Below are 18702 nucleotides of genomic sequence, written 5' to 3' on the forward strand. Positions count from 1 at the left end.
CGGGGGAAAAAACAACAAAACAATCATTTTCACCACCCCTCCCTGCTCCCTGCTCGTACACCACCTTGTGTCCTGCTGCTGCTGCTGCTGCTGCACCCTCCATTAGTGATTACACACCTTCCATCATGCGGCCGCGAGGCAATCAAATAAAGCTCCACTCGCCGTTGTGACCGTTGTGTCAAGCAATCATCACAGCAACACCGAAAACCCATTCGTCGCGTCATGCCGTAGCGGTAGCGGAAGCGGAATGCGCGAATGTAAACTCTGCGGCTGCCAACACTGCCCCGGCATTCCATCGCATTGCATCGCATTTGCATGGTAAAAGCTAATAAAAACCGATTTAATGGTTCTAATTTTGTGGAAAAGCTTTTACTCCTCGAGCGCAACCCCCTATCCCCCGCTCTGGTGCGTGCAATGCAAGCTTGGGAGTTGCTTTCAGAAGCGTTTCGCCTCCTTGGATTCGATTTGATGGATTCCTTCGACAGCTACCTACTCCATCGTCGTCGTCGTCGTGGAAGAAAGTTATGAAAGGATTTTACGGGCGGTCGTGCGCGCACAATCACGGCTGCGAGGCAGCACGCGGCAACGGGCGTTACATTTAGCACCTTTTCCCTGCCATCATTTGCCGTTCACTATTTTGTGTCCTGAGGAACGAGATAGAAAAGAAAAGAAAAGAATGGTGCGATTTGGTGGATTGTTAAAGCAATGCCCTCCCTAATAAAGCCGGGTTCCCGTTGTTGACCACAGCTCCGAGGGGTGGCCTGACCTTTCCGGGAACGATTTGATGCCTTGGGCCGCCCCGGGGGGTGAGATCCTAGGCGGTTGAGGGTGCCCATAAGTCGTGACGTTGTTTTATGCGTGTTTTTCCATTCCGTTCGTCCGGTTGGTTGTCCTGCTAACCATCACACCAGGGAGAGAGCGAGAAAACAGGAAAGACCATCCGTACCAGGGGTTGAAGATTGATTAGCCAGCTTTCGGCCAACGCGCAGGTGTGTAGCACTCGCCATTTCTACCCTTGGGGACCGTCAACTGAAACCAGCATGAGGTCGCTCGCTCGCTCGCTCACCACGCATGAGGCTCAGCGTGTGATTTTTATCGCCATTTTCCTCTCCCACCGGGGGTGAACAGGGTGTTTTCCCTCGGTAACGGTTTTTGGTGGCTTCGTGCCGGTAGCATGGAAACGACGACGACCACGGTCAACATGGCAACGAGCATGTTGATAACAAGGTCATAAATTTCTTAATTTTCATTTATCAAAATAAATTTTCTCCAACCAGAACCCGAACCCGGTTACCGTGGTCTTCGTGTGGTCTCCGTCACTGGACACAGTGGATCGACCATGTCGGGATGCCCGTGGCCTGGCCGTGGTTTTGGAAAAGGATTTTCGGTGGCCAGAGGGCGTCTAGTGCCCATCCGTCTACCTGAATGATTGAGTTGGTTACGGTGGACATGAATTACGGCGTCACGCAAAAATGCAAAGCAGAATCTACGTGTGCGTGCCTGTGTCTAGGTTCATTCGGAATTCAATTCCATTCACCACGAGAACTTCCAACCTCAAACTGAAATCAATCAAATATGGGACCGCGATGCAAAACCCCAAAAGTGGTGGTGGAACGAAGCGAAATTCATAATTCATCTACTGGCCAGTCCTTTGTTTCGATACCTGGAGTAGCTATAGCTGTGTTCCAGGACTCACGCACACCAACAAAGCATCAATCGCAAACGTCATTCTCCATTTTGCAATACCTCGTCATCGACCAGAGACCTGAGATGGTACTCAACATCCTGCGAGTTTGGCTTTGGTTGACGCAACTGATGAGCGCTCACCACCAAACGACCTCATCGGGCCCCACAAAAGGTTAAAGCATCCAACGTGCCAAAAAGCCCGAAGGAACGAAAGGAAGTTGGATGATTTAAAGGATGAAACCGATCGGCCATAAAGCCAAGTACAGCCAGACCAGAGCCGTCCACACGTTGAGCTGCACTTTGCCGTTCGCCAAGAAAAAGGGTTCCAGTCGTGTGTGCCCGTGTGTCTGTATGTGTGCATTAAACGACATGGAAACAATCGGATACAGTGGCGACGGAGGTGGTGGCCGTACCGAAACCCTTGCGCTCGGAAAGTAATAAAGAACAATTGCGTCACATTCGCTTGATTTATGGAACGAGACACACATTCCCCGGGACCACCGTCACCGGTTACCACCGGTTCCGTTCCGTGTACGGAATCGAATGATCGTCGACGAAAGCTCGAGAGAGAGAGAGAGAGAGAGAGAGAGAGAGAGAGAGAGAGAGAGAGAGAGAGAGAGAGCAAGGAGCCAATGGCTTGATCGACGTTATCAATTCTTCTGGCGCTACTGACAAGCTCGTTACTCTTGACCGCAAAACCGTATGGAATGTCCTCGGTCGGTCTTGGTTCGTGCTCCCACACGCTGCTCCAATCAACTGGCCACAAGGGAGGCAGGCGTTCTGGCACCGGGAAGATACCGTTGATAAATGCGAACGGGTGCTGACCATCGGACATGTTTGACTTATATGCGATCGGTTCTTCAGCTTTCTCCAATTGCGTCGAAGCGCTGCGAAGTCTTGTCGTGCGAGAGCTGCACTGGAAACACTTACAATTCTGCAACCACCAGTGCAGTACAGAACCGAGGATCATTAAGTTGACAGGAAATTCAAAACTCATTCAAAAGCGTGCTGTGCTGTCGAGTTCATACTTCACATGCGAGCTGCACACGGTACCTCAGTTCCAGGCAAGGATTTACAGAGCACTGACGCGCACAAACCCCTTCAAATGGATGCTTCAATGGATGCTGATGATGATGATGAGGATGATGGGCAAAAGCATCGTATTACACATCGTTCTCTAATCTATGTGGCAACCGAACAGGAGCCTATGTCGCTGCCGCCATTTTTTATAATCCACTCCACTGAACGCGCTCTCGAAAGCGTAGAAGGCTTACTGCACGAGGATTTAGTGTACTGGAGCCACCATTGAACTGGAATCGAGTTTACATTGCCGCGAACTGGGCGGCATATCGAGGATCTTTAATTTATTTCAAAGCGCTCGCCTGTTCGTTTGATTTATTGACGAGCGAGCGTGTATGAAAAGCGAAATAAATGAACTGGAGCATTGGATCATAAAATGGAGAATGGCTTTCTGGTGTACGAGGCATTGACAACATGCGCTCTGTGCATGTTATGTGTAGCCTCGTTCATGCGTTTTTTTTTCTTTTTTTTTTTGTTTGATCTGATCAAACAGAGCAGTAAGAGGTAACATTGTGTACAAAATGGAAACAGTACGTCCAGCTTCGTTTGATTCAAGGAACGAAATTATTAATATCAAGCCAATCCAATTGCAATATCATCCACCAGATATCTCCTGTTACTAATACAAACACGAAATCAATTTTCATTCTCTCTCTCACCCTTTCAGACAAACCGATCTGCCGACCGGACCAGAAGAAAGTGTACGGCGTGGCACGGAACGAGGCGGCCGAGATCCTGTGCCAGGTCGATGCCTATCCGCCGCCCGAATCCTTCAAGTGGTCCTTCAACAACACGGCCGAAACGATCGATATGCCGCAGAGTGGGTACCGCGTGCACACCGAGCAGGCGTCCTCACTGACCTACACCCCGGTCAAGGTAAGGTTTGACATCTAATTTCTGTCAACTACTGTGCCAGCTGCCGCGCCTGGTGACCCTCTCCGGAGGCACACGGTAGGTGCTTGCAGTTGACCTTCACCGACGGCCCGAATGGTGTAGAGATACAAGCGTGTGGCTGTCAAGTGACGTTTGAACAGTGGCGCTTCATCAAAATTTGAATCCACAACTCACCAAAAACCAGGGCCAGAGGCAGGCTGCTACGCGCCCTCGATCTCGTTAACGTTATGAACGTTAAATTTGAAGTGCATAAATAATGCAACGGTCCCTGCAATAGGGGTGCATATGCCAGCTCCGCCCCAAGAGACATCATCGACCGATGTTCACCGAAAGCTGCTCCGAAACCGGCCTTCCTCAGTTCCAGGTTGTTCTGTTTTGGTTTGCTAACACCTTCCTGGGGAAAAGGGGGAGGACAGGGAAGAGAAGACAGTAACGAGGAGAACACGACACGAGTAGGTCTGTCGGTTGGACGGTTAGTCGGTTGGTTGGTTGGCGAAACTGTCCGTCCGACATTTAATTAAATATTCAAATGATCTGACCTATAAAAATGGCCCGGTACCGGCCACCATTGCAATATGCGGCGAACGATGCCACACCGAATATTGCCGCTTCCCTCCATCTCTTTCACCTCCCCCTCCCCCGGGAGGAGCACACTTTATAGTCCTTTACGGGGTGTGCGTTCCCTGCGGTTTGCTCCGTTTGTTACGCTCCGAGCATTGTTTGCTTTGTTTTCGCCTTTCGCCGGCACCTCTCCAGAAATGCTTCAAAAAAGCTAAATTTTGAGCCGGCCCGGAACTGCCACGGTGGCAGCGATGGCATAAAATGACCGTCGGAAGCAAGGCTTTTTCACTTTTTCACCAGCCAGCCAGCCAGCCAGCACTTCGAGAGCCAGGGCATTGAGTGCGGAAATGAAATTTTGAAACCAACGCCAACAGCAGCAGCAGCAGCAGGACAGCTGCTCCATATGCTTTCAACCGATCGTCTGCCGTGCGGTACCCTCACACAAAAGCCGCTTGCGGAAGGTAATGAGGTCCGTTTGGTCGCAGGTTGCAGTCCTTGCCCCTCCTGGGGAGGCACTGGAAAATGCTTTAATATTTCGTCACTTCTAAAAGCATTTTACCATTAAAAACAGAGTGAGGTTGATGGATGGAAGTAGGAGGAAAGGGGAGGGACGTAAAATTTGTTGCATGCCGCTAGAGCTTGCTGGTGCCGAGGTGCTAGCGCTAAGAGGCATACAATCTAAGGCCACCGTTCACTCGTATGTTGCACGATGGCGGTGGTTGTAATTTTTCATAAAGACCACCCATTATTAACATACTATTAGCATAATCCATTGCATCACGTGTTTTAGCACTAACACCCTCCGTGCACACCAACAGCAGCAAACATACACACATACATGCATGGTGTGCAGTGCTCTGTTTATCAGCGAAAAGGGGGGCGCGGTCGTCTACGATGAAGCTGACGGTTCATGAAAATCATGAAAATGGTTCAGGTCGAAGTCGAAGTCAGAACGAAGCAATATGTTACTCCCTATGTGCACACTAACGCCATTGGCCAGTCGTAACCGGATGCACTTGAATGCGCTCGCCAACACTTGCCGGTGCCGGGCCACCATTCCCGGCGGCCGGAACTGTATCATTACCCAGTGGGCCAACAGCGAACAGGCGAAGCAATTGCGATGCCGAATTGATGAGATTCACCTCGCCTCGAGTGCAGCGTAGCGGTGAGAAAGTCCTTTGTCCTCGCTTCCCCGGAATCCCCGAGCGAACGAAGTAATTGTGACGCTTAGCAAACAGCAGCCGAAGCTGGCAAATTATGACCATTTCATAGCCATCAGCAGCAGCAGAATGTCGCCTGTCGAACGCCGGGCGAAGGAATGCAATTTAAAACGCATCAACTCGCACTCGGAGCGGAGACATTCCGTCCACAACACCGTGCTCCTGTGTGCTTGCTTTTCCGGCTTCCTAATTACCAGAGTCGTTGGCGCCATTTTAGGAACTTCATCGACATCAGGGCGTTCCCATTCGTTGAAGGTCATTGCAGCATAAAAAAGAAACTTCAACTGTTTGCCCATAAAGTAGCTTTGGTCGATAGGGGGCCTTGTCAATCTGGGCGAGAGTGGTGCGCTGGCAACCGTAATGACTTCTTTGGAACTTGGAATGCCGGCAGACCGATAGTCCGATGAAGTGCCTTCAGGCTTCCAAGCCAATCGCTCACTAAGCCGCTCAGTGAATGAGCAAAGTTTTCCACGGAATCCTCTGATCGATATTAATTACTCCTTCAAAGGGTGGCCACCCGACCTCATACGGTCACGCAACAGGCTCGTAAGCGGGCTCCGGGTCCGGCGACTTCTCGGAATGCTGCCTTCTTCTTCTCCTCCTGCTCCTTAACTGCCTAACGATCAATCATCATCCTGTGCTCGGTGGTAGAATCGGACCACCACCTACCCCACACAGATTGAAAACTCATCCAAGTTCATCGACACCTACATACCCCTCCAGATGGCCACGGATTGGCGCTCGTACCTTGGTTGCGTGAAGCAATGGGAGTACCAAGCACCGAGTACTTTACTTCGCCCGGATCCGTGTCAGTCGGCAAACTTTTAATTTTCCATCCAGCCGAACCAAAACAAACACCGTCCGAGTCAGCAACGGCGGTGTTCGCATGTCAGACGACCCCAATGAACGTCTGGGTCCGTCAGAGAAACGAACAGGACCGACGGAATCGTAACAGACGATGGTGGTGCGATGCGAGACGTCGACCATTTAGCAAAACAAATCGTTCGCCGCGCCTTGACGTCCGACATTCCGACATCGGGGCCGGAGTGGGGGTGCATGTTTGACTTGTACACTCCACCCTCGGAGGGTGGTCTCTTGGACCGACGGACAGAATATGAGTTTATAATTTCTACCGGCACCGGGTTGATTAATGATTGTTTATGAATTATGAAAGTGTGCCGGTTTAGACCCAGAACCCTGGACCTCCCTTTGCCGTGGTGGAACATTTATTAATCAACTCGGACATTTACGCACCACACTTTGCATGCGTATATGTGCAAAAGTGTTGACTCCTGGAAGGCCTTTGCCGGGAACAATGGTGCCCCTGGTATAATTGAAGAATAATTTCCATTTGCTTTTGCCACCCCGCCCGTCGATGTCTTTGTTTGAGTGGTGCCGGCTTCGGCGGATGGTTCGTTTTCCAATGAAGCTTAATAGCCCGCACTGCTCCGTGGAGGTGAGGGAGCTGCGAGAGCTCAATCTTATCAAAACCATCCACAATCCTTTCTCATCGTGTCCGTCTGTGTGCGGTACGGTCCGGTCCGGTTTGGTTTGTTTGATTTACGCGCCTCCGCCAAGCCATTGTTTGCATTCTTTCTACCTCGGCTACTCGGCCCCACCATTCTGTGGCGTGGTAGCAGGGAAGGAACAAACTGCTGCTTATGTGGGCTTCTGCAATGCACCGTCACTCCCCATTTGAACATGAGGGTTGTTGGATTCAATTATCGTTTCCATAAATCACCGCCAGCGTACTGCCAGTGGAGGTTGCGTCGCATCGCATCGCATGTGACCAGTACCGTTGTTTTGTAAAATTAAAACGAGATCAACCGAGCAACAGCAAAAAAAACGCGAGAAAAATGAAGCACAGTTCGATCCGATGGAGGCGCCTCCATTTTTTCACCACTACCCCACGGACGAGGACAAACGGAATGGACGAGCTGCGGTTGGCATTGGCACGACCGACCGACTGCGATTAATATTATTCCTCTACCGATTGCAAACTCATCCGTCGCCGTCGATCGCTTTCGCGCTTAATGCAATTAAGCCCGTTATTTATTATCGAACCGCTCACCACTGGGTGGCCCACTGGTGCTGGATGCACTCGGTGATCCTCCCGAGGGTGCCGAGCTTTTGCTGATGCGCTGCGCTGACCGAACGCGACGCAAAGTGCCGGTCGCGTGCTTTACAATTGTGTTTCCAATGCGGTTATTTTGAATTATTCCAATTAAATCTATTATGCGGTTGGTCCCCCCCCCCTCCCCCGCGGACCGGTGCAAGGGTGTAGAAATTGGATTATGTTACAACATAATTCACTTTACTCGCTGGGCAGTATCAGGGGTTGCGCCCGATTGACCCAATCGAATCAAACAGACTCCGGTCCGATCCGATGCGATGCGATGCGGTTCCGAGGATGCTGCACGGATTGACCGTGCCACCACTGACCACTGGTTTGCCGATTTTTCCACAAACCCCTTCCCATTCTTTCCACGTTGCCTAGCACAACGGTAAATATGTAGCCCTGAGCGAGCGAGCGCGCGTCAGCCGTACGCATAATCAAAATGGCAGCAATGTTCTGATAATAAACCTTTCCCGAACTCGCACAATCCAGTTAGTGTCGCTATGTGTTTTCACCTGTGTTCTCGGGGCGGGGAGGGCTGTACAACACCCTCGACACACTTTATGTGCCGACATGCACCGCAAAGCTGTCGTGTAAACTTGAAGCCTCCCAGAGTGGCCAAAGTGTACCACTTGACGGCCCGATTCCGTTCACTTTCGGAGAGTTGGAGGTAGGGAGTGGCCAAGAGGGTCGCTTGTTTGAACAGCTTGCAGTTGCAACCGAGACCAGTATGTGTTTTGGGGATCGTTTCGCAATGTTTACCTTCCTCGGGCGGTCCCCAGCAATGGAGTTAAGATCAGACAGCGTATTAACAGCAACTCTGCACGATGCAACCCTTCCTGGAATGCACCCCTTGTCCAGCTTGTGTGTTCCCTAGAGTGCAGTGCTCGGACTGACCTCGGAGACCAGAACTCCGGCCGATAGTGCGATGTAGTGCGAGTGCAAATATTTTTCCTTCTCGACTCCGAAAACGCCTCCCAAAATCCCAGTTCTCAGTGTTCTGTCCATGCGTGCGCGTGTGTGCTTTGCGTGAGGAACAATAAACGCGTACCCGGAAACCGTCCTGGGCCGGTAGGTCAGTCAACCTGCCGGTTGAACCGAAAAACAAACTTCCAGCCGTATGTTATTCAATGTTCCTTGGCTTCCGCAAAACCAACCCGGCGGCCCGTACGGGGCAGTGATCTTCTGCACCAGCATTAGATCATGTTCGCAACGGCACCACGAACACATGGGCACACGAACAGGCTGTGAACTGGGGCGCTCGATGTCATGTAAATTTCGCTCGAAACTTTCCATAAACAGTGGCTCCAACAAACCACACACCAGCTGAGCCAACACATGCACAACACACGCATACACACGGCATTACGTGCACCAGGATGCGCAACGGAACATATTATTATCGGTCTGGGAGGTCATTGAGCGAAAGGTAACGATCTCACGAGGACAAAAACTGATAAATTGCATACCAAGTGCAACTGCAGCATATTCTAATACTACTGTAGTACTAAACGCGCTACTAAGGACACGCGTACACGAATTATAATATTTATTGTTTCATTATCGTTCACCTCCAGCCCTCGAAGGTCATACAAACAACATCAACAAACGCTTCTTCTTCTTCTTCTTCTGCAGGAACTGGACTACGGGACGATCATGTGCTGGGCGGATAATGTGGTCGGCCAGCAGAAGGAACCGTGCGTCTTCCATCTGATAGCCGCCGGCAAACCGGAGATGCCGTACAACTGCTCCCTTGTCAACCAGACGTCCGAGTCGCTCGAAGTGGACTGCGCTGAAGGTAATGCAATGCCTACACTGAACAGAACTTCCATTTTCTCACGCTCGCCCAGCGTCCATTCGAACAGTTGTAACCCTCACCCCATCATCCCCTATTTCAAAGCAATTATTATCTCGAGATGCGAGCGAGCGACTGACCATCAGGGGTCGCAGAAACGACCCCTGTTGATAACAACATAATCGTCCATGTTGTGCGTCCGTCCCAGCGTAGACTTAGCGTAGGTTAAACGGCACATCGATCACCAACCAAGCCAGTGCGTTCCCCTCATCATAATGGAGCATGATTGAACAACACACCGGCTTACCGGCTTACCGGCTGCCATCATTGGCGTAATCAATGCTGTGAAGCCACTTTCATCGCGATTTACGTTGTCGATTAATGCCAACAAATCTCGCTCTTCGTTCCCTCATGAAGTGACCTTTCACTACGGGGCATAACGGGCACTCCACGGGGTGGAGAGGAGGGTCAATACACTTTACATGCCGAGGGAGGCGGAGGACGTCGACGCCTTTGGCCTTCATTAACCGAGAAGCCAAACCACCATTTTGGCACTCCTGCTGGCGAAACGAACGATTAATTCGTTTTGCTGTTGCTGTCCTCATGAGCTAGCAACCCACTGGCACCGGAACAACGTCCAACAGGATATTGAGCGATTGGCAGGAATCGCGCCGACCATCGAGAGCGGTCGGCTCTCCAAGGTCGTGAGAGAAATTAACTTCAATCAATAGCTGGGTAGTGGTGAGCGCTCGGTGACCAAAACACACACGCGAAGCAACTCCATTCCGTGAGATTGTGAGCTTCCAGTTCGTTGGCCACTTGGCTCCTGGCATCTACTAATTTACGCCTGGTCGGTAACAGCACGTGCCACACTCTCCCTGCCGAAGAAATGAGTCCTCTCTTCCTCCCTTATTATGGTTGCTCGCAGCGAATGAAGTCGCGTAACCTCCCGGACCCGGAGCGCGGAATATATTAGAATTAGCAAAGGGATACGCGCGCTCATGTGTTTGTGTGTGTGAGAGAGAGAGAGAGAGAGAAAGAGAGAGAGGAAGAGGGAAAGCAAGTGTGGTAGTAGAAGAGAAGGGAGAAGTGAAAGCTAACCGAGAAGCACGCACAGGACTCAAGTGGCACGCCGATAGCACACGCGGTTCGTAATGGCGTACTTTCGTCATTAGCATGCCTCGCCGATTCACGCTGACCTGACCAGCATGAAATCCAGCGTGCTGGCAAAAGGACTACTCCGTGGTCAGTCGATGGTACGACCGAAGCCGACCGATCGATATTGTCGGCCCGGGCTCTGGCCTTCTTGCGCTACAGGTCATTGAAGGCCACCGATGAGGAAAGAGAGTATACCATCCATCACGCCACGAATGTCGATACATTGGAATCGTAAGGACCCCGAGAGAGCAGAGACCCACTGCTGCTACTGCTGCTGGTGCTAAAAGTGGCCATTCGCCTGTGGCCAATGGAAATTGCACAATAAAAGTGAACGAAGCGATCGTCCAGCATTGGCCTGGAAAGAGTTGGAGTCGCAAGGAGTCGCGAGGAGCCGGAGTGGACCCCTCGGTTCAATAATGGTCCAATAAAACATTGACCATCGTGCCGTAGGCATAGTCGTGACATGCGGGAGGGGGGGGGGGGGTCCGGTATCGTTCGAGGCAAACATTTTATTTATTTGCTTGCTAGCCAAGCTGCCGGCCGGATTGTGGCCTTCATTAGGGCCACAGAGCACAGGGCACAGCATCATCAACATCATCAGCAACAACCGAACGAGTAGCCAAAGCCCGAGAGTGATTTAGCCCCAACCCCAACGCAGCACCGCCATGTGTATAAATGTTTGGATCCAAAAATGTCAACGTTCCGATAACAGGTCCCTTAACGCCACAGCAAACACATCCCGGGGGCTAGGGCAGAGGAAGTGACATCATCTATCTTGCTTTGCCGCTTCTGCTTCCATCAATGGGCACGAGGTGCGAGGGTGCTTCATAATGGGAGAACATGCGACACACCCACAGTGGCCCGCAGTATGCAAAGTCTGAACAAGAAGGTTTTTGGGTTCACATTAGGGAGCGTACAGTGCTTCATTCAGTCAACAGACGGCCGATGAGGCCAACGGATACGAGATGGGTTAATAAAGATAAAGACGGCATGGATACGAATCGAACGATGCGATACGATCGGAAAACATCTGTCCGTGGATACCACCAATCCAATAGTGGCTATTTGCTACGGAAAAGAACATCTAAGTATCACGTATGGTCTCTTCCTTAACCTTCATGTGGAAACAATAGGGATTCAATAGAACAAATTATCTTTTAACAAACCATTTTTTATCGTAAATCCTATTTTAAAACCATGCCTACTACAATTGAAATAAATAGGAACTGGCAAAATAAAATGACAGCTGTCATAAAAACTGCGCTTCATCGCATTTTAAGCATAAACAATTCATTCAAAATGCTATCTAACCTTATGCACACATTTTAAAGTGCACTTCATGGAATTCCCCATAATTCCTTCTTAGCTCAGGTTGTGGATTCACCTTTAATTCGCGAGCAAAGTAGCGACCACACCCTCCACAGCCTTCCCAGTGGCTGTAAACCACAGACAACCGCACACGGCACCCGGGTCACTGCTCGGTAAATTAAATTTTCACGTTCCTTATCTGTGCAACCTCGTCTCTGTCGGTCTGTCAACCTTACGGGGCCTTGCGAATTCTCTTCTTCCCTTCACAATCTCGTTCTCGTGGATGTATTTTCCAATTGCCAAGCCACATAAACCCCTCCCGCCTTCGTGGGCCACCGGGCCACCCAACCAGCCACAGCAGCATCCATCGCATGCATCGCTTCCCGTGTCTAGGTCGTGCTCCGTACCTAGGAGTGTGTACGTTTCCATGACCTCCACTATGGCAAGCAACCGTACGCGATGCTGGAGCAAAACCACACCTCAGCACACCGAACGAAACCAAAATATGTCCGCATGACCAAAACCAGGCACCCCCGTGGGTGATGTCGGTGAGAGCGGAGCGGCATGATAAGAGGGGAGCATGAAGAATGTGTCGCCTTGTCTGCACCGCATGCCCTTCTTTATCTACATCCCTTGCCCCGTTGTGGACAGCAAGCAAGAACATGCTCCATACCTCAAACAGGTAAATTATGGCGGCACATCATTAAAGTGCTAAAGTTCTTCAACAAACCCCTATGCCGGGGCACGGTACCGAGGAGAACGGGGGCTGAGTTGGTTTGGTTTGCTGCTGAACTGCAGCTCGAACTCGTTACAACCCACCAGCACCTCTAGCTTTTCCCTGGGTGGTGCAGCTACAAGAACTTCTCCGAGAGTTTCTTCTCCCCCAAAGACTTGATATTTGTCTTCTCCCTTCCCGGGGGTGCTCCTCGACTTGCCCGTAATACAACGTGCATTCCCAGCCCCGGCACAATCATCATGGCACCAGGGAGTGCACTAGAAGCTTATCAAAAGTTCTCGGTGCCGAAAAAGGCGAAAACACTAACGAAGAACTATGGAGGTGATCCTCCCGGACGTAGAGAGAAGGGAAGGGCTCCAACAAGCGGAAATGTCTCATTCCCGGGACGGTCGGAGCGCATCTTGTGACAGTTTTAATTTACTGTAAAGTCATCGAATTACCACAACCTTCCCCTTGGGGCAGGGGGAGACACCCTGCTGCACCTCGTTGCTCGTCTGTACCTTGGCCAGTTGTGTGCTCAGCAGGTGCAGGTCGGAGTCGTGCACACCCAAGGACGACTCCAGATGGTGTCGCTCCTTCATCGCTTTGCCAGCCAAATGGCTGGCTACCTGTGGGCGATGTTTCGGTGTAGACGGCAAGGAATTCGAGCGGGAGAGGGAAAGCGAGAATTCAGCAAATAAAGTTTATTTCCACCTTGAAAGCTCCGGCTCTGCGTCGCTACAACCGACAGCTAACTGAAGGACGACACCGGTGACGGTGACGGTGATGGTGGTGGCCTTTGTGTAATCACACAGCCACCACTGCACTTAAGAGTTAAATTATTTGTCATCTTAAAACATCTTCAATGTTTCAGCAAAAGTTCCTCGACCGGGTCCGATTGCGGACCGGAGTATTCTGTGGCAGTACCAGGCAGCCAACTACTAAACTATGAAGACTGAACGTTTTTTGCCTTGCGGTTCTCGACCACTTGACGACTTTCGGCCGTTGAGCTAATTGTTGGTAGCCTTTTTTCGCACTCCTCTATGTTTCCCTTCCGGAAACATGCATCAATTAGCTACAATTTCCCGGTATCGGGTATCGTATAACGATTTCAATGTAGCAAACCAACTGTTTCCAACTCTGTTCTTGTCGCAACATAGTCGCATAAACAAAGAGTCTGTTGGCCCGAGAGAACAAAGTAAGCCACGAGCAAAACCCAGCTGTCACCTCGCGAGCCTTTTCAGAGCAAAAAGTTTATTACCCAACGAACCTGTCACCGGAATCATCGCGAGGGCTCGGAGGGCAATAAAATACTGACACTAGGATGTACTACTTCAGCTCTGGGGAATTTGATGCTGATACGCGGAACTGAACGGCACGGTTCAGATAATGATAGCGAACATCGGAGCGAGAGGGAGAGGGAAGCAAAAAACGCGAAGCCTCATCAGGTTTCCGCGGCTGATAGTTTTTGCTTGGAACCACTGGGTGTGGTCCTGATTTGCGTCACCGAATGTGGGTTGACACCAATCGCGTGTCGTTCGGTCTCGAATTGTCGCAATATTATGCAATTAAGCTGCAACCACACCATCAATTCTGTATATTTTGAGTTAAAAAGTATGTTTCATGTTTCAACCAATCCAAACAAGAATTGTTACCAATCAGTGGGACTAGAACCCTAGATTGTGTTTAAAAATGCACCTTGGGCACCGTCCTTTATCCATTTAGCAGTAGATGGAAGCAATACAATCGCAATAACCACATCTAATCATATTCACCATAATCCACATGATTCTAATCAGCACCGTTCCGTTCTGCAGGTTTCGACGGTGGTCAGCGGCAGTGGTTCGTGATGGAGATCTACGACCAGCAGTCGCACATGCTGCTCGCGAACGTGTCCTCCAAAGTACCGATCTTCACCGTGAACGGACTTGACGCCGGGCTGCTGCTGAAAATTGTCATCTACGCCACGAACATGCGGGGCCGCAGCGAACCGATCCTGCTGCAAGCGTACACGCTCAAAGCCGCCGAAAAGCAGACAGGTAAGCGAGACAATAGAGAGAGTCACCCGCCCCCCTCCCGGAAAACGGGTCCGTTCCACAGGCACACACTGATTGGATTGTAGCCGTACTGTCGCTTCGCATTACATCATCCGCCGTCATCACCGCGACAATGAACATACACGATTAATTATGCAACGCGGTGCACATCCCACTGGCACACATACTGGTGTGTGTGCTCGGAACCAGGAAGCACCAGGAAAGCCAAAAACCAACCCACCGTGTCCCGTATATTCGCTTTTCGCTCAGGTCAACGTCGGGAGAGTAGCCCGGTGATGGGTCGAGTACTGTGCAGTGCCGTCACTGGCAGCCCTCCTCCCGTGGTCAAACCTGCGGCAGCAGTTTAGCGAGCTGTACGATAACTAGATCTGACAGCTCAACAAAACTAACTCCCGGGGAGCCCGCTTTTCGGCGACAACGACAACGAAATGCATCCCGGGGGCAACTGGACAAAGGCCGCAGCTCGCTGATCCGGATTGGATGGTCAAACCCGACGCCCGACCCTTCTAGGTTCAAATGTGACATGCATAATTTATCCCACAAAGGGACCACAGGCCACGCTTTAAGCAAATCCCTAGCAAATGGTGAGGTGGCGAAGGGGCCCCGAGGATTGTGTTGCAGTGGAGCCAGCACCGGAGGAAACGGTTCACGCGCCGTTCTTCACGCTATCTCTCATTCGCCTCGTTGCGGCTGTTTACACGATGTGACAGTTCAGCTCTCGCTCTTGCTCTCTGCTGCTTTCCTAGTGGAGCTGCCGTGGCCGTGGCGTGGACACTTGTGGGTAGTGCTTGAACTCATTTTCAGATCTAATTATCTAAAGCGGCACAGATGTCATTTGAAATTTGACTCAACCTGGTGCCGGGCCACCCTCCGGAGGGTGCTTCATTCGAGAGCATTTGACAAGGGCCTCGCGCGAGACTGAAGTGGTTCTTCAGCACTCCACTCGCCCCCGCCCAGTCGGCAGCCAATTCGTGGAAGCTGCGCTCATCAAATCTTCTACCAAGCGGTGGTCCATGTGTACATTCTACATGTGGTCTACGTCGAGCAATTCGGACGCTAGGAGCGTGTGTGCGACCTCGTTAGACGACTCGGGAATACCAAACTGGACTGGACTGACTGGAGGAGGTAGATGTAATGGAATTTTACAAAACTTTTCACTCCGACATCTGACTAGCCCAGGGTCTAGACGTCCTTGTGGAGTGCGCTCCCTGGGTGCAATGCTAGGAGCTAAATGGATTGAGTAGAAACACACACGAAGACAGAGCTTGTTAACACTTCCACCAACTGTGGAGGATGAACGGGGAGGACTCACTAGTCCATCCCATGATGTTCGTGTGCGCACTTCACGGTTTCTGCTTGGAGAAGAAATTAAAATCTAGCAGCAACTCTAGGGCAAGAGAAGCTCCGTTGCTCAGCTCAGTATCACAATCACCGTGCGGTCCATGCGCTGCCTTTTTCAAGAGGATACCGAAGCTATTTAATCTTAATTAATACCATTATATTGCATTAGATCTAATCCCCCGGGGGAGTTTAAAAAGGAATAAATTCTGAGCCGTTATGAAGTTTGCACGCCTTGTATGCTCTCAACGGGACTCACGGGCTGCAGTTTCCATGCAGCTCGATGAGATTACCAGTGCCGGTGGAGCAGACTTGCCCGCCGATCCAGCATATCCAATAACGAGTGCGAAACGAAGTCCGTGGGGAGTGATTCACCTTGACTCGTTAGCTGGATTAGTGAAGCTTGCAGAGCAGGTTGCTGAGATCCGGGTTAGCCATGCAGCTTAGCTATTATTTCCGTGGCAACAACCTTCATCGCTTCATTGTCGCCAGCACCATTGCCAGCTTACAAAGGTGACAAAGAAACGCGTCAGCGCCCTTTTTGTTATGCCCATCAGGTGCCTGCAGTCGAACGGATTAATGTCCTTGTTCTACTCGTGGCAGTCGTGGATATTTTTGCGATTTATCCTTTGGAAGCTGAGTGAGTTTTTAATTATTTCAACCAGGAGTATTCACCGAATTAGAACTAACCTGAGCTCAAACTGAGCGAAGCTTTCAGAATAAACGCCATTGTGTTGTTGTTTGTGGACGATACATGACGGTGGCACAGGTGTGGTTGCATTTTTGCACGCTGTTTTCTTTATTGAACTGCTAGTTTAACAGTTCCTAAATAAATCTTTATTTATTTAAATTTTATGTAAAACGGCGTATCGAAACCAAATCCACATTTGTTGCAACACATCCTTTTCAACTGTTCGTAACGCACGTAAATCATAAAATGGACCTCCGCGAACTCTTCTATCAAACCGACGGATACACTCTACATCAGATATGTAGCCAATCCAATCACGAACAATCCAATAAATGCCAACCATCCGCGCCGCGAATCCACCATTAACGCATCAAATTAATGACCAGAAAATGGCTAATCCATCCCCGTACAATGTACCGATACGGTTTCATTTCGATCGTTTGATGCCACAATCAATCCGCACGCACATGCACATATCGTGCAATTTATGGTTTTCGTCAAAACCGGCAACATATTACATTCCCATTCGTTGCCCCCTCCGCTGCATAATCACCGCGGCTTTTGGAAACAATAAAATGGATGCAAATCAATCGAACATAATGTAAAACGCCAGAATGTAAAACGAAAGGGTAACGGGATTCACGGTAACCGAAGCTTCATTGACGCATAAACCACATCCACGTGTCCCGCCCGCCCGCCCATCCCTTGTATCTGGCCGCGTGACGTCGGTCCGCGGTGCGTAAATTAACCTTCTTCGCATACGCGCATGAGAACAAAAACAATGACCGCAACACCGCAAGCACAGAGCACTCCGATAAACAAAAGCAATAGCGCTGGCTGCGAGCTAAAACAACACTCGTGACGCATTGGTGCAAAATATCCATCGTATGGCATCACGGCATGCAGATGTAGGTCATCGGGGTGATATCGGATCGCATCCCGCCCCAAGCAGCAACATTCTCGAATGCCGACCGCCAATATTGTGAGCGGACACAGGTTCCGGTTAGGGAGGAGGAAAACTCACTCCGCTAAATATGCTTCAAATGTATGCTACGGCCGATGAGGGTCCGTTGAGCGAACTAAGCGAAGTGGAAAAAAAAACGTGCAAACAATTTTAAAACAACATTGCACACTGCACGATCGATCGCGACCTTTTGACGAATACCACCAGCATCCACGACAGAGATGACAGGATCACGTGGGTTTCAGTGTGCGTGCATCTGATACACCGCACTTCAAAGTATTAACATTTCAAACGGCTTCGGGCATAATAGTCTCATTAACAGGTGCACGTGGGCGTGTGAGCAGCTTTTGAGGTGGTCTCGATGAACTACGCCCAAGACCACCGGCGATCCCATTTTCCACCAATTTTCCAGCCAGCCCGTGGAGCTTGAGGTCAGCAACAGAACAGAAAAATATGATCCGAAAAGTGGTGGTCCATAGGGAAAACATCATTAAAATCATGATCACCTCCATCCGCGGTACTGGATAGTGGCCGCGACCGACCGTACTAGGTTGACGTCCGGGATATCGGACGGTCATTAGGCGTCTGGCACTCTATCGGTTGCCGACCGACCAATCGGCCGGCTGGCTGCTGCTAATCAAATAAACGGATAATTATAATTCACCCAAATATGTGCACTTGACACCCCCCTCCCACAGTACCGAGGGGATGGGAAAGAGTGTCGACTCCAGAACTTTCAGAACGCACATTTCGTGGACCTCGTTGGCCCGGCCCGGTGGTCGGTTTGTGGCTATCGGTGACTCGGGATAACGTGTGGCCGAGGCCTAGCTGGTGCACCAGTTGGTGCGGTGTGCGAGTGCGTCATAATCCGTAAACCCTTCCGGACCACCCAGGACCTCAGCTCAATGAAATGTTTGAATAATCCAATCGAATTATTTATTATTGGCCGAGTAATTAATTATTCAGCGTTTTTCCGGTGAGGAAAAATAATATGTTTCAATCCACCGAGTGGCCCCCACGAACCGTGGCCCAGGTGCGTGTACTGATGGCCTGAAAGTACGCCTGACTCCGGTCTCGGTCGGCCATTTGTTCGATTGAGAGTTTAGAAAACCAACTGGA

The 18702-nt window shown here is 50.5% G+C and overlaps 1 protein-coding gene across 1 annotated transcript in view; it reads left to right on the forward strand.

The window, feature by feature from the left end:
* LOC126581432 (hemicentin-1) overlaps window positions 1–18702 on the forward strand; it is a 161108-nt gene that overhangs the window by 120242 nt on the left and 22164 nt on the right. Inside the window, exons 11-13 of the mRNA XM_050245088.1 lie at window positions 3434–3642; window positions 9193–9355; window positions 14351–14572. Of these exons, the coding sequence (XP_050101045.1) occupies window positions 3434–3642; window positions 9193–9355; window positions 14351–14572 (594 nt within the window). The remainder of the gene's footprint in view (window positions 1–3433; window positions 3643–9192; window positions 9356–14350; window positions 14573–18702) is intronic.

The sequence above is a fragment of the Anopheles aquasalis genome, chromosome 2, assembly GCF_943734665.1.
Source record: "Anopheles aquasalis chromosome 2, idAnoAquaMG_Q_19, whole genome shotgun sequence".
In the NCBI taxonomy this organism is placed as follows: Eukaryota; Metazoa; Arthropoda; class Insecta; order Diptera; family Culicidae; genus Anopheles; species Anopheles aquasalis.